Source organism: Pelophylax lessonae (assembly GCF_965119305.1).
Source record: "Pelophylax lessonae genome assembly, chromosome: 1".
In the NCBI taxonomy this organism is placed as follows: Eukaryota; Metazoa; Chordata; class Amphibia; order Anura; family Ranidae; genus Pelophylax; species Pelophylax lessonae.
This window is the reverse complement of record NC_138768.1, coordinates 332,612,532-332,637,222: the sequence shown is the minus strand read 5'-3', so window position 1 is coordinate 332,637,222 and position 24,691 is coordinate 332,612,532. Positions and strand designations below refer to the sequence as shown.

The 24,691-nt window shown below is 45.7% G+C and overlaps 2 protein-coding genes across 2 annotated transcripts in view; one reads left to right on the top strand and one right to left on the bottom strand.

Annotated features, from left to right (window-relative positions):
- The window catches only part of IPO4 (importin 4), a 235,985-nt gene that overhangs the window by 93,503 nt on the left and 117,791 nt on the right, over nucleotides 1–24,691 (top strand). Inside the window, exon 19 of the mRNA XM_082243128.1 lies at nucleotides 16,508–16,611. Coding sequence (XP_082099254.1) covers nucleotides 16,508–16,611 — 104 coding nt within the window. The remainder of the gene's footprint in view (nucleotides 1–16,507; nucleotides 16,612–24,691) is intronic.
- The window catches only part of LOC309544236 (uncharacterized protein), a 110,866-nt gene that overhangs the window by 6,507 nt on the left and 79,668 nt on the right, over nucleotides 1–24,691 (bottom strand). The gene's annotated exons all lie outside the window — the stretch shown is intronic.

Genomic DNA, 24,691 nt, shown 5'->3' with positions numbered 1-24,691 from the left:
GAAATGCAAGACACAGAGAGTCTGTGGGGTTTCATTGAGTTATCACTACTTTGTGCTGCATTGAAGGCTCAAGAAGCCAGTCACTCTGCTTTTTTGTTTTTAATGTTTCATTCATTTGAATAATAATCCACTTGTTTAGGAGTCCGGAAGCAAATGGAACATAATTTACAGTTATTTAGTGCTCATTGAAAGACACCAGAAGTCTTTTAACCTTTTGCTTATACTGCAGCTCACAGAACTATTGGACATTGCCAAACAAAACAACTGTAGGCCAGGCCATCATAACTCCTCCCACTACCAACGTTTGCAGTTTTATAGCAAAGCAGTATTAACAGCGTGGTCCTAAATACAGGGGGTGGAACCTTTTTATTGTTCAAGACTTTTCTCTACCTCGGTCATGTTTTGTCTCTTCTATTACATTACATCACCCCAGGGCAATCCTCTTCGTGCTGGCTTTGGGAGTACGGTGGACTGTCCTGAACATTGCAGGGATAACCGAGAAGTGACCTTTGGGTACTGGGTCTCGTATAGGGTACCTTCAAGGCCCTGCTCTGGTAAAAGTAAGCTGCATAGTGCTTTCTTGGTCCAGATCCAATGAGATTGCTTCAGTGCTTGCTCTGTCACTGATGAATCACTTAATGACCAATCAGGCTCTGCATTGGGAGCTACCTAAGTTACTTTGATTGCTGGGTACCTTTATTCCCTATATCAAGAATAGAAAAAAAAAAAAAGTTAAGTTAAAAAAAAAAAAACTTGTTACCTCTAAAAGAAAAAAAATGTATTAGTCAATCTGACAAAAAATCGCAGTACAGCATCTGGTGTTCCTATAAACCCAACCTCCCTACAAGTAAACCACTAACCTAAAATTGCCCCTAAAGTATACATATTACAACCATGAACCCCATAATATGCAGACGCTCCAGTGGGAGCTGGTCATCATTAGAGATGGCCTTGCGGTTCGCCCGGCGGTCGGTTCGCGGCAAGTTTTACTTGTTCGCTACCCGCCAATTTTGCGAACACATGGCGTTGTTCGCGTTGGCCATATTCGTTTACATTGGGGAGAACTTTGACCAATGACACAGCCGTCAGGTGGAACGGGACAGTCAATTGAAACATTTCAGCACATGGACATGCCCCCTACCCTATAAATAGACCTGAGCTGTTGGCCATTTCACATTCTGCTTTTTGTTAGCGTAGGGAGAGGTTGGCTGTGTTCATGATGGAGAGATTGCCAGACACAAATGGCTGTTAAGATCTACAAAAGTCCTTTTCAGGGCTGGTATTTCGGTATAGGTCCAGTCTCTTTTCATGTTAGGGACAGGTATCCAGTCTGTGCTTTAGGGGCAGTTAGAGATCAGCAGCAGTCACACAAATCGCTGTTAATGTCCACAAAAGTCATTTAAAGGGCTGCAATTTATTTGGTATTGCTGTGCAGTGCACTATATGGGGGGGTAATCCACAGCATAATATACTTTGTAGAAAGCATATTATAGTGGATTAGTAGTATTATTGTGCACTGTGCAGCATTGTGACAGGTGTGGTGACTGAGCGTTGCTGCAGCAATACTACAAACAGTGACAAAAGCACTTATAATGTATTATAACTGGTGTGATAGACCAATGGCCCCCTTAATACCACATATTGAAGTGGGGTGTTATCTGAGTATACTTTTACAAGTGTATTTGTGTCCTGCAACAAAAATTGCCTCTTTTGCTGGGTTAACTCTGATACACACAGTGCCAAACTCCCTGGCCAATTTTTTGAACAACTGGTGTGATAGACCAGTGGCTCCCCAATACCACATATTGAAGTGGGGTGTTATTTAACAGTATACTTTTCTAAGAGTGTATTTTAGTCCTGCAAAAATGCGGCCTCTGTTGCTGTGTTAACTGTGCTACACACAGTGACAACAATTACTGGCCAATTATTTGTAGAACTAGTGTGAAAAACCTGTGGCCCCCCAATACCACAGATTGAAGTGAGGTGTTATTTAACAGTATACGTTTCTAAGATTGTATTTTAGTCCTGCAAAAATGTTGGCCTATTTTGCTGTGTTAACTGTGCTACACACAGTGACAACCGTTACTGGCCAATTATTTGTAGAACTGGCAGACTGGTGAAATGATGGACCGGCAGATAGGAGAGGCAGGCAGAACTTGCATTGCACAAGAGGTACAAAGCAGATTGCAAATGTATCAGGAGTGAGCCATCAACCATGTACAGTCACATCTGGCGCTCCCAGGACGCCGGCACATGGCTCCGCAGTGTGGGCTTTTTTTAATGTGTCCGTTGCTGACAACAGTGTTGCCATCTGCAGCCTTTGCAGTCAATGCATAAGTCGCGGTAAGCCCAACACTCACCTAGGGAAAACCGCCTTAAGAAGGCACCTGAAATCCCATCACCGAGCCCAGTGGGAGCAACACCGTCAGAACCCACAAAGCCACACTCCAGGCTCTCACCATCCAGCCTCTTCTCCTTCTCCACTCTCCTCACATTTGTCCTCCACTCCACATTCCATGATGCCGTCGTCACGTTGTTCTGGAAAAAGGCAGGCTTCTGTGGTTGCTGGAGCTTAAAAAAAGGCGTCCGACGGGTGTCCGATTACATGTGCATGCTCTGAGGAGTGATGAACCCCTGGACAACTGGGTGGGCAGGCTTGACCTCTGGCCAGAGCTTGCACAATTTGCAATGGAAATGTTGGCTTGCCCCCCGTCCAGTGTCCTGTCCGTAAGGACGTTCAGCGCAGCAGGGGGGATCGTGACCGATAAGCGCACTCACCTAGCTCATGACAGTGTAGACTACCTCACATTTATAAAAATGAATGAGGCATGGATCTCTGAGGAATTCAACATATATGACCAGTAGACCATGTTTCATTGAAATTCCTCATGCCAGGCCACAAATACCTGCCAGACCGCCATCCACCCACAGCAATTCCTGGTCCTTGGCTTCGCTACATACAGCGGCATAAAAGGCATTTCATGTCCATTGAATGGCTAATTTTTGGGGCCTATACAGGCCGACACTTACATCTGTATACTGTGAATGCCTAATGTACCTCCAGCCATCAAATACTACATTCTTAGCTGTCAGTTAAACCCATGTGGGCTCATTTTTGGGGCCTATACAGGCCGACACTTCTGTATCCTGTGAATGCCTAATGTACCTCCAGCCATCAAATACTACATTCTTAGCTGTCAGTTAAACCCATGTGGGCTCATTTTTGGGGCCTATACAGGCCGACACTTACATCTGTATACTGTGAATGCCTAATGTACCTCCAGCCATCAAATACTACGTTCTTAGCTGTCAGTTAAACCCATGTGGGCTAATTTTTGGGGCCTATACAGGCCGACACTTACTTCTGTATACTGTGAATGTACCTACAGCCATCAAATACTACTTTCTTAGCTGTCAGTTAAACCCATGTGGGCTATTTTTTGGGGCCTATACAGGCCGACACTTCTGTATCCTGTGAATGCCTAATGTACCTTCAGTCACCAAATACTACGTTCTTAGCTGTCAGTTAAACCCATGTGGGCTAATTTTTGGGGCCTATACAGGCCAACACTTACTTCTGTATCCTGTGAATGCCTAATGTACCTGCCGCCATCAAATACTACGTTCTTAGCTGTTAGTTAAACCCATGTGGGCTAATTTTTGGGGCCTATACAAGCCGACACTTCTGTATACTGTGAATGCCTAATGTACCTCCAGCCATCAAATACTACGTTCTTAGCTGTCAGATAAACCCATGTGGGATAATTTTTGGGGCCAATATTGGCCGACACTTCTGTATCCTGTGAATGTCTAATGTACCTTCAGCCACAGATTACAGCATTCTTAGCTGTCAGGTAAACCCATGTGGGCTAATTTTTGGGGCCAATACTGGTCGACACTTACATCTGTATACTGTGAATGCCTAATGTACCTCCAGCCATCAAATACTACGTTCTTAGCTGTCAGTTAAACCCATGTGGGCTAATTTTTGGGGCCTATACAGGCCGACACTTACTTCTGTATACTGTGAATGTACCTACAGCCATCAAATACTACTTTCTTAGCTGTCAGTTAAACCCATGTGGGCTATTTTTTGGGGCCTATACAGGCCGACACTTCTGTATCCTGTGAATGCCTAATGTACCTTCAGTCACCAAATACTACGTTCTTAGCTGTCAGTTAAACCCATGTGGGCTAATTTTTGGGGCCTATACAGGCCAACACTTACTTCTGTATCCTGTGAATGCCTAATGTACCTGCCGCCATCAAATACTACGTTCTTAGCTGTTAGTTAAACCCATGTGGGCTAATTTTTGGGGCCTATACAAGCCGACACTTCTGTATACTGTGAATGCCTAATGTACCTCCAGCCATCAAATACTACGTTCTTAGCTGTCAGATAAACCCATGTGGGATAATTTTTGGGGCCAATATTGGCCGACACTTCTGTATCCTGTGAATGTCTAATGTACCTTCAGCCACAGATTACAGCATTCTTAGCTGTCAGGTAAACCCATGTGGGCTAATTTTTGGGGCCAATACTGGTCGACACTTACTTCTGTATCCTGTGAATGCCTAATGTACCTTCAGCCACAGAATACAACGTTCTTAGTGGTCAGGTAAACTCATGTGGGCTAATTTTTGGGGCCTATACAGGCCGACACTTCTGTATCCTGTGAATGCCTAATTTTTCAGACTGGAATTGAAAATCAATGGGTCTGTAAAGGTTCCGCCAAATTGTGGAATGGATGCGGACCCATTTTATAGATGTGTGAATTGACCCTATATGTATTTGACATGTATCTACCGGCTGCTGTCAGTTCTGGCTGATTTATGGAAAAAATATATATATTTTTTGCTGTTAAATAAAAAAAAAAAATTTTTGGGCAACGTTTCCAATTGCAATACTTCTGTTATGACATTGTCCATGTGCTGGGACTATTTGTGCACAGCTAGTACGTCTTTTGTGGCTGCAAATATGACCTAAAGGTCCGCGAACTTGCAATTTGCGGACTTTTGAGAAAATTTGCGGCTGACGTTCGCGAACTGCCCCAGCCGATGTTCGTCCATCTCTAGTCATCATCCCCTATGAACCCACTGCTGCCCACCCAGTGGCCTTCCACTTGTACGCACTTTTAAAAATGACACAAAAGACCCTGAGAAGTTCTTTAGGGGGGGGGGGGGCGGAACGAAACATGCAGATTGGGGGACTTTTCAGAGAGAAACCCTGTCCTTCCCACCTGGTCGCACCATTGCACTATTTGTTTGTCGGTTATTTGACTGTTTTTTTCTATCAAAACCTGGAGAGTGCAGAGCACAGTCTCTATCCTGGAGCGATTACACTAATGGCACTAGTACAAGATGATAATACTCGTCTGATTACTATTTGACTGCACCGCTCGATACAGCACAGCCTTCTTCTATGAGTGATCAGGAGTAGTATTAACACACAGGTGTCAGGACGGCCTGATTCAGTCTTAGCAGGAAGCCTTTGATGATGAATATTTGACATCAACACAGCCCCTGAAGAGTCTGCTGCATTATATGGAGGACCATGGGTAAATCCTATTACAGACCCAGAGGGTTTATAGGTAGGGGCATATCGGCTGTATGCACTATAGGGGTATAGGTTACTCACTGAGTGGGACCATCCATATGCAACAGGCTGGACCCCATATGCTGCTGGAAGTCTGTTAGTGTCTCATTTTGCAACACTTGGGACTGGAGGCTATATTTTGTCTATATGCTACATTATACTCTGCTTACTCCCATCATGGACAGTCATATGGCTGAGGAAGACTTAATCCTGTGTCTCTTGTGGAATATACAATGTTCCCTATCTAACAACAATTAGTTACATCTTCTATGTAAGAGACTGGGGGCTCTGTGCCGTCAATGTGTATACCTGCATTGCAATTCACTGATCATGCGGTGGACTTTAATACGGCTGATATAATATTGCTACGTATGTAGCCCACCGGATGATACATCTCTTGTCCACTTTGATGAGTATATACAAGCATCTGAAGGATTTGCAGCTACGGTATTGACACACATGTTGCCAGTTGATAGTTACAATGTATCTTTCCTTTGTTTTCATGCTCTCTCACTGATATGTTACCTTATAGGGTTGGTTCAATAGCTCTCTTTTTATTACGGTATTTACCCTGTAGAGTCTTAGCACCTCATTCGCCCAATGTGGTTTTAAGATGAGGTGCCGTTTTTCCTCAGGGTCTTTTATGGTTTATTAGTGCGTATGTGTGGAAAGCCACTGGGTGGGCAGGAGGGAGTTCATAGGGGATGATGACCAGCTCCCACTGGAGCGCCCCCATATTATGAGGTTTATGAGGTGTAATATGTATACTTTAGGGGCAATTTTAGGTTTGTGGTTTACTTGTAGGGAGGTTGTGTTTATAGGAACACCGGATACTGTACTGCAAATTTTTGTCGGTTTGGTTAAAAACAATTATTTAGAGGTAACTTAAGGGTGTGTTCTGATCTTTCTCTCTCTTTTTTTTTTTTTTTTCTATTTTTGGTATTTGTAATTGTTGATTACATACCCCCTTTCATCTATAATGGATAGTACCTCTTCTCTCTTATATATAATAGCGGAACTACCGGATTTCATTTTTGTTTTGTTTACTCCCTGTTCCATCATCCGCTGGATGGAGTGGGGCTCTTTCTCACCATTAGACATGGTGGAAGCATTTCCCTGCTGCTGCTCCAGCTAGCAAAGAACCACGTGAAACTTTTATGTTTGATTTGTTCCTGATGTCTTCCTGCAGTGACCTTGGTTACTTCTGGCCATCTGACCCTCATCTATATCCAGTCTAAGTTTCGTGAGTACCCGAGGCCTTGTCTTTTACCTTAAGCCTGTAGGTTGACTTACTACCGTGTAGTTGTAAAATGCTTAATTCTAGATACAGGTGGGGGATACTGTATCAGATGTGCCCATGACGTAAATCACAGGGTTATTTGCTGACTTTAATCCCAGAGGCCACAAACCCTTTCCTGCAGATTCTGAATTTAATTTGCCCATGGCCTTAGTGGTCCCTGAGCCATCGACCCGAAAAACTTGATTCTGAATGACTCTAGTAGACATATGCCGGTTTTCGGTAATTCGATATATCGCGGTATTGCATAGCCACGGTATTGTTATTGTGGCATTTTTAAAATACCGAGTTTCTCTGTCAAGTCTGCCTGACTTGTGAATTGATACATTTCAGTGAGCTGGATGACTCATTCACTCACTCAGCTAACACCTTTCAGCATTAAGTCTCCTAACTATAAACAAAAATGATTACATTTGTATCTTTTCCTTCCCTCTGCCAGGGAGAAAGGAAGTTTAACCTCTTAAAGACTGGATCTTTTTCTGACACTTGCTGTTTGCAAGTTAAAATCAGTTTTTTTTTTGCTAGAAAAGTACTTAGAACCCCCAAACATTTTATATATTTTTTTAGCAGAGACCCTACAGAATAAAATGGCGATTGTTGTAATATTTTATGTCACACTGTATTTGCGCAGCAGTCTTTCAAACGCAATGATTAGACTTTAATGAATAAAAAAAAAAAAAAAAAACGTAACAGTAAAGTTATCCCAATTTTTTTTTTTTTTGTTACACAGAGAATCGTGAGAGAATCGTGATCTTTATTCCAAGCTAAAAAATCGTGATTCTCATTTTGGCCAGAATCGTGCAGCTCTAATAAATATATATATACACACACACACGCCTAGCAGCCCACATTACATTATTATATAGCCATCAAGCAGTGTCTGGCCTACCTGGTGATGACTGGTCCTGGCGCTCTGATCCGATGGCCTGGTCTTTAAAGGGGCAAATCCTTGCGATCCAGAAGTGGTTAAACCTGCAGGAGGACCGGTGTTTTTATCTATTAATGACTTTACTATTGCTTTAGGCCTGGTTCACATGTATGCGGGTTGGTGGTTCACATGTATGCGGGTTGGCGGTTCACATGTATGCGGGTTGGCGGCCCACATTTGCACAGGCATAGCAGCCCATTGATTTGAACGGGCTGCTATGCCCTCATTTTCCGCAGAAAAAAGGTGCATGCAGCATTTTTTTTAAATTCAGTGGCCTTGAAATCCATCCTGCTTTTGCACCATGCGACTAACCTGCAGTTCCTGCTCTGGCAAGCTTTCTGCATTTTTTGTATACGTGGGCACGGCATTTAAAAATAAACAGTTTGCGTGTGCAGCAACGGCAGGTAAGTCGCATGGTGCAAAAGAAGGATGGATTTCATGGCCACTGCATTTTTTTAAATTCTGCATGCACCTTTTTTCAGCTGAAAACGCAGGCATAGCAGCTCAAGCCCATTCACATCAATGGGCTGCTATGCCTGTGCAAATGTGGGCCCCCAACCCGCATACATGTGAACCAGGCCTAAAGCAATAGTAAAGTCATTAATAGATAAAAACACCGGTCCTCCTGCAGGTTTAACCAATTAATGACTTTACTATTGCTTTAGGCCTGGTTCACATGTATGCGGGTTGGGGGCCCACATTTGCACAGGCATAGCAGCCCATTGATGTGAATGGGCTTGAGCTGCTATGCCTGCGTTTTCAGTTGAAAAAAGGTGCATGCAGAATTTAAAAAAATGCAGTGGCCATGAAATCCATCCTTCTTTTGCACCATGCGACTTACCTGCCGTTGCTGCACACGCAAACTGTTTATTTTTAAATGCCGTGCCCACGTATACAAAAAATGCAGAAAGCTTGCCAGAGCAGGAACTGCAGGTTAGTCGCATGGTGCAAAAGCAGGATGGATTTCAAGGCCACTGAATTTTAAAAAAATGCTGCATGCACCTTTTTTCTGCGGAAAATGAGGGCATAGCAGCCCATTCAAATCAATGGGCTGCTATGCCTGTGCAAATGTGAACCACCAACCCGCATACATGTGAACCAGGCCTAAAGCAATAGTAAAGTAATTTATAAACAACACCTCCTTCAGGTTTAACCACTTCTTGACCACAAGGATTTGCCCTCTTAATGACCAGGCCATCGGATCGGAGCCGAGCGCCAGAACCAGTTATCACCAGTTAGGCCAGACACTGCTTGATGACCTATTTTAGGCCTGGTTCACAGAGTCTGTACTGACTGACTATATAATAATGTGCATAAGTGAACCAAAGCCCCTAAATTCAGCAATGAAATTGAAGTGAGGTGGAAATTTAATAATTTAAATTTAATAATAGAATACCGTGATAATACCGTATACCGTGGCAAAACCTTAATCAATTAATCGCAGCATGAAAATCTGATACCGTCACAAGCCTAGACTCTAGTCTTTGCTTGATGAGCTTACTACTAAGGAGTGTGCATCATTCTAGATCAGCCTTTTGCTTCTGCCATTGCTGTCTTCCATCTGGGTTCATTTAAAATGCCTAATGCCACTAAGCCCTTCCCTTTGCAACCTCTTTTTTAACTATTTTGTTTTGGAGATTGGAAACCTCCTGATAAGAAGATTGATTCCCCCAAATGTCTTGTATCTGATTGCAGAGTATGTTGTGCATAAATGGTCGATTCCCATTGTGGATCTGGCAGTGTCCTGCCTTCTCAAAGTTCTTACTGTTCTTGTAGAGGATATACTTCTCTTTAAGAACCCAACCTATAAGTGGTTGAAAGCACTTTCTGAAGCTGTGTTGTTGTCACTTGCAGGTTTTGTCTCTAGCTGACCTTACTTTGTCAAATCACGGCTGACTGGTCAAAATTACTTAAAATAGATCTAACTGCTACGAGGGTTTATCCCTTGCTTTTAGAACACGTGGATCAGACTGCTATACCATTAAAAGTTCAGCTATAACTGTTTGCTGGAAGCCTCCTATCTTATTTCTCATATGTGTATTATGTCAGTACATTTTGCGTATTGCACTTTGGCTAAAGGTCTGGACTTTTATGTAAAAAGCCTTTGATCCACATGACCTTTAAGGGGCCAGCTTCAAACCCACGTCCTTACTGGAAGAAACCTAAGAAAAGACTGCAAAATCTCTTCCCTCTCTATTAAGAAACATCCTTTTAATTTCTCTGCTCCCATGACTTCCATGTCAAGACCTTCCAACTTGGACTCCCTGTACACCTGCAGTTCCTGTAACTCAGTCTGCCAAATCCTTAGACATGCCTACCTCTGCATTCTTTCCACAGTGACAGGAAGTTTGTTAAACTTTGTGGACACTTGGACAGTTTGCATCTCAAAAAAAAAAGGAGAACCTAAAGAAAACACATGCACAAAAAAGTAGAACATTCACGTAGTTGCATAAACACAAGGGTGATTTATGTGGCTTGGCAAACGCAACCTTCTTTCAGATGTATATAGCCTGTTTTTCAGGGCTTAAAGCCAGAAACATTGACCCATTGACAAGGTGAAAGTAATTTAGAGAGGGGCATTGAAGATGATTTCTGTCTAATAAAGCTAATATTGAGCACTGCGGACATGTGCTTTCAAGCAGTGATAACATGGAGTACAAGATTACGTTAAACTTTTCCAAGTCCTGCACAAGTCCTGCACCTTAAGCCCATAGTTTACCAACACAAAACTTAGCTTCAGATGCTCAAACTGGAATTGCAGCTTCAGGCTCCATGCACTAGCTAAAAAAAAATTCTGCTCCTAGGTGAGTTTAGCATTTTTTTATTTTTATGTCTCTTGAAGGAACTAATGTTATCCTATCCACACTTCATAGTCTAGAATTGTTTTTTCTCTAGCGCTCATTGACAGACGTAGTCCTCGGTGATACACCACCTTCGGGTTATGTTGCCTCCACAGGAGCAGGACTAGACAGGAAATTAAAAAGCTCTGGCCACACCCCAGGGGCAGTCCCAGAGGGTATATCCTCTCTCTCTCTGCCTCAGCAAATCAGTTATTTTCTGTCTAGTTAGGAGTAAGGACCTAGACACCTTGCTGGGATCTTAGGTCCTGGCAAGAATTTTTTCTTAAAGGATTTTTTTAGACAGCTTTTTTCTCCAGTGTTCCTGTGAGATCTTCAAGCAAGAAAGCTGAACTGGGCGACGGGCTGGATGTTGAGATCCGGTGGTCACCCCAGTTCAGCCTACGAGCGCGTGCAGGCCATAGCTCCGCGCTGGGTCGGCCGCGACAAAGTCCCATTAAAGGACTGTCCACGCGAGTTAAACGTCTCGCTGAAACGCCAAAGACCATGAGTCACGGCGTCCGTATCGGTCGACAGCCCTCCCGCCCCGGTGGAGAGGGGTACTGTCAGGAGTTGGTGCCCGCCTGGTTCCGGTATGGTGAGTAGTATGTTCCCCCTTTCCCCCTGACGGGTTTTGTGGTGAACGCGGGCCCCTCTCTGTATGGTAAGATAGAGTCCCTTTCTATCCTACAACATGACACAGATCCTCCTATTTTGAGTGTGATTTTATGTGTGCAAAAAGCCAGGAGGCTTGGTTTGGGAGCTAACAATCTAATTGTATACATGTTTTAAAGATGTAATCTGTGGCATTCTGGGAATCTTATGGGTTAAGAATAAGCTACCTACCAGTCAGAAGCCACGGACATGTAGACTGACTTCCTAATCAGATCTCCAGCTATTAGCAGGCCTCCCGAACGGCCATGCGGTCCGCCAGGGCCGGTACCGCCAACCACGCCATATCCCCATGCAGTGAGAGTGTTGTGTGCCCTGCAGCACACCGCTATTCAGTACGGGCCGCCGCCATTTTTTTTGCTGGATCGCACGAGCCGCCATTTTGGCGTAGCCTCGTGTCTCCAGCATGGGGGCGGCCATGTTTGAGGTGATCCAAACACCTCGTGGAGCTTGGGGGAGGCGTCGGAAGGCGTACAGAGGGGCGGAGCCGCCTCCTTTCTTCCTGGGCAGCCAGCCAAAAGACTTCCTGTTTGTTAAGACAGCGCTGTAACCTGTTGCAGTTAAACTCTGAGCATCAAGTGGTGAGCCTGGGGGTCTATCTCTCTCTCTCTCGATCGATAGGGATCCCTAGCAGGTAACACTAAGGGGCTTTTGTGGCGCTGGGGGTCGAAAAAAAAAAAAAAAAAAAAAAAGAAAAGTTTTATTTTTGAATTATATTATCCAGGAAGTAACTGGAGTTATCATGGACCCTGCCACACATATTCCCCCACCTGTTTCCCTCGAGGGGGCCACGGGACCCGCCGGTGCACAGAGTATAGAGTCATTTACAGCAATTTTGGAGTCTATGGTGGCTCGGGTGGAGGCGGCCTGTCAGGGACGGGGGTCAAGGAAGCGACCCCCGCCTACCCCTATACCATCTGACACCTCTGACTCAGATTCAGAGGTGGTCACGGCAGTTGCAGGTTCCTCTGCAAGGGCTGTTACCCCAGGTAAAGCCCCCTCAGACAGTGAGGAGGACGCTTCTTCTCCTGCTATTATTCAGGAAGAAGCATTGGTGGACGCACTAGTTGTGGCAGTGCAGGAAACCTTAAAACTTGAGGCTTTACCGGCAGAGGCAACTGAAACAGAGATTCCTTTTGGTACTAATAAGCCCATCAAGACGATGAAGGCTTTTCCTGTACCTAAATGTTTTGGTAATCAGATTAAAGGAGAATGGGAGCATTCTAAAACGTACCTTTACTATTTCCAAGCGTATTGCTAGACGCTATCCGTTTGAGGAATCCATCATTAAGAAATGGACGGTACCACCAGTCGTGGATCCGCCTATTTCCAGGCTGAATAAAGCCACGGTTATTCCAGTGGAGGACACTTCGTCCTTTAAGGATCCGGTGGATCGAAAGATGGAAGCAGAGTCCCGCACCATCTTCTCTCTGATAGGGTCAGCTTTTAGACCAGTAATTGTTATTGGTCTAGTTTCCCAGACACTTACGGAATGGGCGAAAATGGTACGCCAAGATCTTAGGGGAAAAGATATTCCCCAGGAGACATCTGATTTGATGGAACAGATTATACAAGGGCTACAGTTTATCTGTGATGCAGCCTTGGACACTACTCCCTTATTAGGGCATGCATCTAAGACAGCGGTGATCCTCAGACGTGTGCTGTGGTTAAAATGCTGGTCAGCTGACCTAGGTTCCAAGAAGACCTTGACAAATCTCCCCTTTCAGGGGAATCGTCTATTTGGGGCCAACCTAGATGAAATCATTAAGGATGCCACTGGGGGCAAGAGCACTTTTTTGCCACAGGCTGCTAAAGCTAAGGGACCTCGCAACAAGCGAGGACCTTTCTTTACCGCCCATAAAGGGCGCCCGCTGGTACTAGCGGGAAAGGCAAGACTCCTCCAGGAGGGTTCAAGAAGGGCTGGTCGGACAAGCAAAGGACCAACCCAGCCAAACCCGAAGCAAAGGAGTACACAGCCTGAAGGTGCGCCCCCACCCGGTTTCAGGGTGGGGGGACGTTTTCACCGGTATTCAGGACATTAGATCGAGCATCAACCACTACTACCGGTGCGATTCTTCCCTTCCAACATTTAAGTACTACAGGAAGCGGTAATTACCGTTCCCTGAATAGATCTTTTCCTTTACCTTTTCCTAAGATTAGTCCCGATACCTCACAGGAATCGGATCTGGTTGACCAGATAGGCCAAGTAGCCTCTAGTCGGGTGACTTCGGTCCCTGAGGTTCAACCAGAAAAGATCACCTTTCCTGATAACTATCAGGTATCTGATAAATGTGTGGGAACAGAAAACGACCAGACTTTCTGGGATGGTCGGGGCCAGATACCTCTAGGGACGCCTGGTTCAGATCCAATCAGCGCCAGTGGTCCTAGAAATTCTAGGCTGGCCTCCTCAAGCCGGCCTGGCCGACTTGGACATGTTAGTCGTAGACGTTCCGTGAGAACTTCCTCTCAGGGAGTGTCTGTGGTCTCAAGGACCAATTTACCATCATGCTTTACAGTCGCTGGGTTTAATGGCCTGGCCATTGAGACCCAAGTACTGAAGGACAGAGGTTTGTCAGCTTCAGTCATTCCTACCCTTATTAAAGCAAGGAAAGCGACTTCCAGCAAAGTCTATTATCACACATGGAAAACTTATATTGCGTGGTGCGAATCTTTAGGATTTCCTCCACGTACCTATTCGGTGACTCGAATATTGGCCTTTTTGCAACAGGGGGTTGAGCAGAAGCTAGCCTTGAGCACCATCAAGGGTCAAGTTTCAGCATTAGCAATCTTCTTTCAGAAACCTTTAGCTACCAAGTCCTTGGTGCGGAATTTCATCCAGGGGGTGCGGCACCTGGCTCCTCCAGTCCGCGCGCCCTTACCGCCCTGGGATCTTAATTTGGTTTTGTCGGTTCTACAGAAACCTCCCTTTGAAAACATCAGGGAGATTCCCTTGCTTACTTTATCCCAGAAGGTGGCCTTCTTGGTGGCTATTACTTCTGCTCGCAGGGTGTCAGAACTGGCTGCATTATCATGCCAGTCCCCATACCTAGTGATTCATAGGGATAAGGTAGTACTTCATCCTAAGCCATCTTTTCTTCCCAAGGTGGTTTCAGATTTTCATCTGAATGAAGATATTGTACTACCTTCCTTGTGTCCTCAGCCCAAGCATCATCGGGAACATGCGTTGCATTCCTTAGATGTGGTTCGGGCAATCAGGGTATACCTGAAAGCTACGGAATCATTCCGTAAGACGGATTCACTTTTTGTGATCACGGATGGCCCCAGAAAGGGTTTGCCTGCATCTGCCGCGACCATTGCCAAATGGATTAGACAAACGGTGGTACAGGCTTATTCTATTAAGGGTCAGAGTCCTCCGTTCCTTGTTAGGGCGCACTCCACTCGAGCGCTCAGTACTTCCTGGGCCCTTCGCCATCAGGCGTCAGTGGTCCAGGTATGTAAGGCGGCCACCTGGTCGTCAGTACATACCTTTACAAAATTCTATAAAATTGATGTGACGGCATCGGCGGATGCCTCATTTGGCCGCAAGGTTTTGCAGGCCGCAATTTGAGGAGACCGGTGGTCTACCTCGAGGGTTTTTTTCTGTTTGAAAAAAAAAAATTTTTTTCTCTTTTTTGTTGAGTCTCATCATTAAGGATGAGCATTGTAAACTTCTAGTTGGCACCGGTTGGGCCTTCTAGATTGGGATTTGATTTCCATTTTCCCACCCCTCATTTGTGATACTGCTCTGGGACGTCCCGAAGGTGGTGTATCACCGAGGACTACGTCTGTCAATGAGCGCTAGAGAAAAATGGATTTTTGTAAAATCTTACCGTAAAATCCTTTTCTCTTAGCTCATTGACAGACGTAGTCCCCGCCCCTCTGTTTTTGAGTTGGGTTGGGTTAAAATCTCTAAAGACTGCTTTTTCACATAACTGATTTGCTGAGGCAGAGAGAGAGAGGATATACCCTCTGGGACTGCCCCTGGGGTGTGGCCAGAGCTTTTTAATTTCCTGTCTAGTCCTGCTCCTGTGGAGGCAACATAACCCGAAGGTGGTGTATCACCGAGGACTACGTCTGTCAATGAGCTAAGAGAAAAGGATTTTACGGTAAGATTTTACAAAAATCCATTTTTAAGCTTAGCGTTTAGGAGCAGAAGAAAAAACCCTTCTGGTTTCCGTTTTTGAGAGTGATTTTCCATCAGAAAAAAACGCTGAATGCTCTTACAGGCTCTTAAATGCTGCTAAGTGCCAGTGTCCAGCGTTTTTTTTTTTCTCCTCTCCAGTAAATAACATGGTCCAGTTAAGAACACGCATCTTTAACAACCGATGATTCAGCAGCTGTTAGCGGGATTCCCCGCTGACAGCTGAATGTAAAAAACTGCGTGGGGTCCCGCCCCGCCAGTCCATACCAGGGATTTCTGGTCTGGTACAGATCTTAAGGGAAACCCCATGCTGTTTTTCCTTTATTTATATCTATAACAGACCGTTATCTGACCATATAGGCCAGGAAAGGGGGCAGGTGTGCCCCCTCCCCCCCCCAAACCATACCAGGTCACATGACCTCAACATAGGAAAGGTGCTTTGGGGTAGGGGGGTTTCTCATACCCCAAAAGCACCTTATCCCAATGTTTGAGGACAAGGGCCTCCTCCCCATAACCCTGGCCCGGTAGTTGTGGGGGGTGCAGGCGGGGTGACTGATCGAAATCGGGAAGCCCCTCTTAAAAAGGGGACCTCCAGATCCCGACCACTTCCCCATGTGAATGAGTATGAACGCCTCTCCGCCGACCTGCGTCACACCCGACACTGGCTCCCACTGACAGACCGCTCCGTAGTTATTAGTTTGATTGTTAAGTGGCAGCTATGAAACAGAGCTGTCAGTCTGCACGAGCCAGCGTTGGGTGCAGACCTCTTCCTTCTTTTTTTTTTTTATGCGAGTCGGCATTTATTGTGATTGACATAAACAGTAAAGTAGACAGAAGCATTGACCAGTGTATACAATTGCCAAGTCTAGAGGTAAAAACCAAATATAAAGGTGTATTAGTAATAAGTTTTCATAAACAGATTGCCACAGTCTACTGTACAGCAGATTCAATAAAAACTTTTTTTTCCCCCAATGATGTCATACATACTGTAGTGGATTAACTTTCATTTCTTGTTTCCTTTTTTTCCTGCTAAAAGTTGCATTACAATGAGAATCACTCATTCATGTTGTTTGATGATGAAACTGATGAAGAAGATGCTGAAATTCAAGATGAAGAGGAAGAAGATCCTGATGTTGAAGGGTAATGTAAAACCATTGGTCTTTTTCTACTTTGTAAGAAAATTTGCATTGCAGAAAAAAAAAAAAATATACCCTAGGCATTAAAGTTTTTTCAACAAAAAAAAAAAAAATGTGGATTTTCTAGGTCAGTGAACTGTTCATGGTTCACGTCCCTGAAGTAAATAAAAAAGGCAGCATTTGCCTAATTCTGCAGTCAATATGATTATTACAGGGTTTTTCAACCAGGGTTCCTCCAGAGGTTGCTAGGGGTACCTTGAGGACCGAGCAATTTCTGTCTCTTATATAAGTTCCTACTAACATCAATGATCCTTTTTAACCATCTGTAAGGGGGTAATGCTTCCCAATGACCAAGTGTAAGGAACATTCTTCCCACTGACCATCACACTAATGTTGTATGTACAATTTTAAGCAGGAGTTCCCTGAGATCAGAAAGTTATTTCAAGGGTTCTACTGTGTTGAAAAGGTTGAGAAAGGCTGGCTTATTACAAAGCTGGCAGAGATCCCTCATTTAGTTAGTGGCAAACTTGAGTGTTGTATTAAGCAGCAGTATCACACTTGTAAGGAGAAAAGTTTTAAAGGATATGTTCACCTTTTGTAACATGTTACACCCATATTCAGGGTGTACTGTTACGAACAAATCGTGAAGCATAAATGGGGGCTCCAGCTAACAAGAAATTTTGTTTATAATGCTACCTGTCAAGTTCTTTCATGTTCATAGATACATACTGTGCCCAACACTATATGTGCACCTGTTTGCTGGTGGCTGTGATCCTCTTGTTTATGCCTATCATACTTTTATGTTGTAACATAGCAAGTTGTATGTATAGGTTGTGTTACTGGCTTTGGAGTATAGTTGGTTGTTAACAGGCTCCTTGACTTATTTGGTGAGCACCTGGGAAATATTTTGTGCCAATGTCAAAATCAGAAACGGCAATGTTTATCAATCCAGGCCACAATATATTTAGGAATTTAAAGGAAAAGACACATTTTTTTCTGCTGACTCAATGTTTGTGGGGACACAAGTAATATTTTGTATGCAAGATTTAATTTTGCTTTCATCCTAATTTCTGAAGTATAAGAGGTTTGGAAGGGCATAGAACCGATTCATGCTGATTAGCTTGAAGCTACAGAAGGTCACTTAACCAGGGGAGTGTACTCCATCTATGTTATTATGTGAGATGCATCATGGCTGGACTGAAAGTAAAACACTGCTAGTATATAAAACACATCAACATATTTGTGTATGTGACAACCCTTTGTCAAGCTTGCTGGAGCAGTATTGTTTATATATAACATTGCCAGTTCGTTGTTCTGGAGCTCATGTGCAGAATTTTTATAAGCCTTTACAGGACATGCTGTTCATTTAAGCAAATTGGTTCCCATTCAGGATAATCAACCACAGAAAGCCACATCAAATGTTTGTCTGTTCTTCAGGCAAATGCATGTATTTGCAGATATGTAATGCGTGCAGCACTGTAGAATCCAACAAAAGTGATACCGAGTTCTTCAATCAAAATAAAAAGCAGCTCTTTTATTTAGTATAAACAATTGGCATTGCACATATAAAATCTTCATCCCAAAGGGGCTATGTTCTAAGCCCAGAGTATACATGGTAGTTGACCAAAACTATACATATAAAATCCATTCTCCACTCAAGGGAGAGCAGCTGACCTGTTAGGGAATTTTGAGGGCTAGTTCATACTTCTTGTACAGTCAAACACCATGTTATACTATGCAGAAATTGTCGGGTGTAGCAATACAAACAGAAACAGTGCTGTAGGTGAAAGCTGTATTTATTTTCCTTTCCTGGTGCCTATCCATGGCAGCATACCAATGATAGAGCTCCGCCTCTACTACTCCTTTAGGACTAGTAAATAGCATAAATTAAGGACTAATCCCCTGTCCCAGCATTCTCTGTGATATAGAATACTGTGGGTGGGATCATATGCTGCCATGGATAGGCACCAGGAAAGGAAAATTACGGTAAGTATGATACAATTTTCAGTTTTCCTGGTGCCTCCATGGCAGCATACCAATGATAAATAACTAGCATAACAAGGGTGGGTAATGCCAAATAAGTAAATCTTTTATTGGAAAAGGACATCGCCGATTGAATCGTTCTTCTTCCAAATTCAACAGTTGTGAGTGACCCAGAATCGATACGGTAGTGCTTGAAGAACGTGTGTTGAGAAGGCCATCAGGCGGCCCTGCAAACCGTCTCCAAAGACACATTAGCCCTTGCTGCCCAAGAAGCTTAAACCGCCCTGGTTGAATGAGCCCTCACTTGAGAAGGAGGAACCAAGCCCCTGATCTTGTAGGCCTTTTGGATTAACTTGATTATCCAGGATGACAGAGTCCTGCTGGTAGCCTCCTTGCCTCTGTTTCTTCCAAAGGGAACGATGAACAGCCTTTCTGAGGATCTGAAAGATTCTGTTGCCCCTAAGTAAGCCTGAATAACTCTGGAGATGTCCAGATTATGATGGGTGTTTGACTCTGGGTCCAACAGAACTGGTAGTGCCCAAGGTTCAAGAAGATGGCTTGAGGATGACACTTAGGGGATGAAGCCTCGCAATGGACGAAGCTCAACCCTATCAGGAAAAAAGGTAATATGCTCCTCGCCTATCCCTAAGGCATGTAGCTCGGAAATTCGCTTTCCAGAAGTGATGGCCACAAGAAAGACTGTTTGTAGGGTCACATTTCATAAGGTTGCCTGCTCCACAGGGGCAAAGGGGGATCCGGAAAGAACCTCCTGAACTAGAGATAGATCCCACTGAGGAAAAGGGTGTCTAACGGGAGGGCGGATCTTTCGTACCCCTTTAAAGAAAGTGACCACCAAAGGATCTTCCGCCCATTTTTTATTGGTTGCTGCTGAGATCGCAGCGAATTGTACCTTCAGGGAACTTAGACCTAACCCTAAATCCAATCCTGTTTGGAGAAAAGATAGCAAGTTGGAAGATGAAGGGCTGATAGGGTTGAAATCCTGTCCTGTCGCAAATGACAGAAATTTACTCCAGATCTTGGAATAGATTGTGTTTGTAGAGGGTTTTCTAGCCTTCAAGAGTGTGGAAATGACTCCGGGAGCACATCCTAAGGATTGAAATCTCCTCCTCTCAGCCTCCAAACATGAAGATCCAGTCTCTGCGGGTTCGGGTGGCATAGGCCTCTCTGAGAGAGCAGATCGGGAAAAGGAGGAATCTTGACAGGGGATCCGACACTGAGACGTACTGCCAGAGGAAACCAGGGTCTCTTCGGCAAGAATGGAAGAATCGCTAATGGCGCTTTTCCACTGCATAGAACCGTACCGGCTCGGCACGCTTTTGTGCTTTTCCACTACGGTACCGCATGGTATAGGGTCGGAACGGTTCGGTACGGTACGGTATAGGTTTGCTTTTCCACTGCATGGAACCGAACGGTACGGTACGGTACGGCTCTGAAAAAACAGTACCTACTCGATTGTGGTTCCAACAGGTACCAAACTGGTACCATATCCCACAATCCTTTGCATGCAGTCACTACTAGCCACTGATTGGTCAGAGAATCCCACCCACCCCGTTGTTATCCCACCCACTTAACTTTAGTACTACTTTAGTGGAAAAGCAAACCTATACCGTACCGTACCGAACCGTTCCGACACTATAACATGCGGTACCGCAGTGGAAAAGCAAACCGGGCCAAGCAGGGCCGAGTAGAGCCGAGCCGGTACTAGCCGGTACTTGCAGTGGAAAAGTGCCATAAGATCTGAACTGATTCTCTGAGGAGCCTCCTGAGGAGTTTCAAAATTAACGGGCGTGGAGGAAAGGCATAGGCCGTGGAAAAGTTCCAAGGGCACGTCAGGGCATCCACTGCCTCCGCCTGAGGGTGGGGGAGACGAGAGAAGAACCTGGGAATTCTTGAGTTCTCCGGGGTAGTGAACATATCCAGTTGTGGGGGAAACCAGAGGTTGGAGATCTGAAGAAAAATGTGTGGGTGGAGACACCACTCGTTGTGCAGAAAATTCCTGGACAGGGATTCCGCTATTGTGTTGAACTTGCCTGGGAGGTAAACCGCTCTGAGATCTACCAGGTTTCTCTCTGCCCAGAGCATTATTGGTTCGACCTCCAAAAGGAGGGATCTGCTGCGTGTTCCCCCCGTTTCTGCAGGTAAGATACTGCCGCTCTGTTGTCCATCCTGAGAAGAACTCTGTGTCCTTGGAGAAGTGGTGTTTAGGATGTTAGGGCTAAGAAGGCCGCTCTCAATTCCAGTACATTGGATACTATTCCCCTGGTTGAACAAGACCACCTTCCTTGGAGTCTTGTATCCCCACAATGGGCGCCCCAACCGTGTCCCCTTGCGTCTGATGTAACAATGGTCCAGGAGAACGAGCCTAGATAATGAGGCTTTTCGAGGTTCCCCTTCTTTGTCCACCAGCGTAGGCTCCTGCGCATTACTGTGGTTATTTTGATCCTCTGGCAAAGGTGTTCTTTCTTCCACTGCGCTAGGAAGCCTGTCTGGAAGAACCGTAGATGCCAATGAGCCCATGGCACCATGGGGATACAAGATGACATCGTACCCACTAGGCTCAGGCACTGGGAGGCCGTCAAATGGGAACTCTCAGTGACCTTGAACATCTTTTGAATGACAATGTCCCTCTTCTCGGGGGGTAAAGATACCATCCCCCGCCGGGTATAGAACAAAGCCCCAAGATAGACCATCTGTTGTGTTGGGGATAGATGACTCTTTTTGAGGTTTACTAGCCATCCAAAATCTTCCAGGGACTAAAGAAGAATCTCCCTGTGGGACATGAGTCGTACTGGATTGTCTGCGAGGAGAAGGATGTCGTCCAAATAATGAAACACTCTCAAACCCTTCTCCCGGAGGGGAACGAGAACGGATATTAGGACCTCGGTAAATACCCGGGGTGAAGTGCAGAGGCCGAACGGAAGAGCTTTGAATTGTAGATTTATTCTCCCTACTGCAAACCTCAGGAACTTCTGGAAGGATGGGAGGATTGGGATATGCAGATAGGCATCCTGGAGGTCGAGTGATATCAACCAGTCGCCTGGTTGGATTACCTGGATAATTGTGTTTAATGATTCCATCTTGAAGCTCTCGAGTGTTATGTAATGATTTAGCTTCTTGAGATCTATCACAGGTCTCCATCCTCCTGTCTTTTTCCTGACCAGAAAAAGTGGGGAATAAAAACCTGTATAGCGTTCTGCCGATTGGACTGGAATGACTGCTCCCTGGAGCTGGAGTTCTGTCAAAAATTGCAGTAGGGCCGACGACTTTGCCAGAGAAGCTGGGATCCTTGTTCTCTGAAAAACTTGAGGCGGGGGATGGGAGAATTCCCAATGATGCCCTAGCTTGATCGTTGATAGGACCCAAGGTTCCTGACAGCGGGCAGCCCAAACCGGATAGAAAGGTTGAAGTCTGGCTCCGACGGAGGGACTGAAGCCTCCTGGCGTCAAAAAGACTTCTTCGAGTCTTGAGGCGCTGTAAGTTTTTTGTTTCTGCGTGCCCCTAAAAAGGAGGCCTGCGTGCCCCTCCAGGGTCTTCTGTTCTCCCTTTGTTGCCTCGGTTGCCTGAAGTCCCTGAAGCGCGACAGGCGGAATCTTGAGGAAACCACTCTAGACCTCTTGGGTTTCCTATCCTGGGGGAGTAAACCGTTCTTCCCTCCTGAGACTCTGGAGATGGCTTCGTCTAATCTTTTCCCAAATAGATTTTTCCCATCAAAGGGTATCCTACACCAATTCTGTTTGGATGATAGGTCAGCCGTCCAAGACTTTAGCCAAAGGGCCCTTTTAGCCATCACTGTGTGAAGCATTGATCTTGCCGAGCAGTGGATTGTGTCGATTGCGGTCTCTCTGACAGAGTCTGCTGATATTTTAAGTTCTTCAAGAGCCTTGATGATGTCTTTCCTGGGGACATCCTGGCGCAAGGCTGTTTCCACATTATCTGTCCAAACTCTGATGGCGTTAGACACTGATGTGAGTGCAATGGCCGGCTTGCAGGCAGCGCCTGATGCCAAGTAGCTTCTCTTTAGATCAAAATCAATACGGCGGTCTAAAGGATCTCTAAAGGAAATTAAATCTTCCATAGGCAGAGTCACATTTTTGGCAAGGCGTGCCACTGCTGCATCAACTACTGGCATTGAATTTAAATCCACGCCTCCCAGTGATGAGACATCAGCGAATGGAGACAAAGAGGGGAGGAGCGGAGTGGCCAAAGGCCGCCACACACATCAGGGCGCCGAGAGGCACATGTAGGAGCACTCCACGCCGGCCCAGCGGAAGCTTGGAGCGGAACAATGCTACACAAATGGTCAGAGACCAGGTACCCATGAAAAAAGGGGGGTATCTTTGCACTTGCCTTCCCATAGAAAAGGGGAGAGGAGGGGGGAAGGCAGAATAGGGAGGATAATTGAGAGAGTAAGGGAGAGCAAGAGAGAGAAGTAAGGAGAAAAAAAAAAAAAAGAACATAAAGGTAGTGGGTCCTCCTGCAAAAACCTGCAGGCAAATCATCACAAATCTGTTCCTCTGCAGGCAGAATGCGTTCCTATGAGGATCCACATCCGCTGGTCCGCGCCGGACCTGGCCGGAAGTTTAGGCCGCGGCTTTGCAGCCTACTGTCTGAACGCTGTTTAGGATTCCCCAGTGAGGGTGGCTGAAGCCCCCCACCCCCTGTTTGGGAATTTGGCCCCTCCCTCGTTGTTCTTGGGTGGTCGGCTCCAGTGGGCTTTGCGCCAAGGCGGCGGGCGCCCACAGAGATTTTAGGCCACAGCTTGCGAACTGCTAGGCCATGCGGCCAAGTGGGTGCCTCTGTGGGGGGTGGTGGCCCTCTTTGAGTGTCCTGTAGCCACTTGCCTTCCCTTGGATGAGATCTGTGCGGCTAGGCCTTCCACCAAAATTTAGTCCACTGCTTGTGGCCTGCTAGGCCATGCGTCCAGCTTGGCGCCTTCCCTGGAAAGAGGGGGGCCCTTGTGGGGGGGTGGTCACTTTTGATGACAGCATGCCGCCATTATTGCGTAGGGCACCCCCTCTAGCGCTACGGACTGGGTACCTTGCCTGCACGTCACGGCGGGCGACCCCCTTTAAGAGGGTTTTTTATTTTCATGTGGGCCTCTTTGGAGGGGCTCATAATGTGACCCACATATTTTTTTTTTTTTTTCGTGGGGTCCAGTAGTTGGTCCATTCCTGGGCCCTGGGTCGGTGTCCCCTTGCGGGATCGCAGTCGATGACCCTCACCTGCTCGTTTGTTTCTATGTAATGGAGTTGCGGTTGCTGCATCAGAGGTGTCAGTCCTTTTTTTAGTATCCACAGGCGGCAAGGGCGTTCCCCTTCTTCTGCTACTTGACAAGAATGTCGCAAGACAGTGGGGATGTCCAAAATGCACTTGTTTTGGTTATGTCCTTCTGAGGATTCCCCGCTTGCAAGTGGTCAGTCCCATCTATAATGGACTCGCCAGTTTCCAGATTGCCTGAATCTACCTTATGCCCGGTTGTTAAGCCCTCACTTTTTACAGCTCCCGCTGATGGGAGGGCAAAGGCTCTGGCCCGCCATATGTTCATTGTGGCTGGTTCGCCACTTAGGCCGGTATTTACTATTGCCCTGGTATTGCAAACTCTGCCCTGGTTTTGCAAACTCTTAACGAGTGGGCTAAACTTTTATGCTGGGACCTGGAGAGGAAGTAGTTTTCCCTGCTCTTGCGGAGCTGATGGACCGGTTGGTCCAGGGGCTACAGTTGTTTTTTTCCTGTGATCTCCCTTTTGCTGTGGCTCCCTTGGTTTTAGGCTGTATCTATCAGCAGCGGTCATTCGGCCTGTTGTTTTTGGCTGAATGCTGGTCTGCTGACCAGACTTCTTAGAAGGCCTTATCTGATATCCCTTTGTGGGAATCACCTGTGTGGAGCAGCCCTGAATGACATCATTAAGGATTTCTCAGGGGGGTAGTATACTTTCCTTTCACAGGCAACAAAAACAAGGAGCCCCGTCAGACTTTGCCCATTCTTCTTGGCTCATAAGACGTCCGTTTGTCATCCCTTAGGATCTCTAGACAAACAGCCCTTCTGGGCCTCTTCCGGAGGTTCCAAGAGGCCCTGGCCTG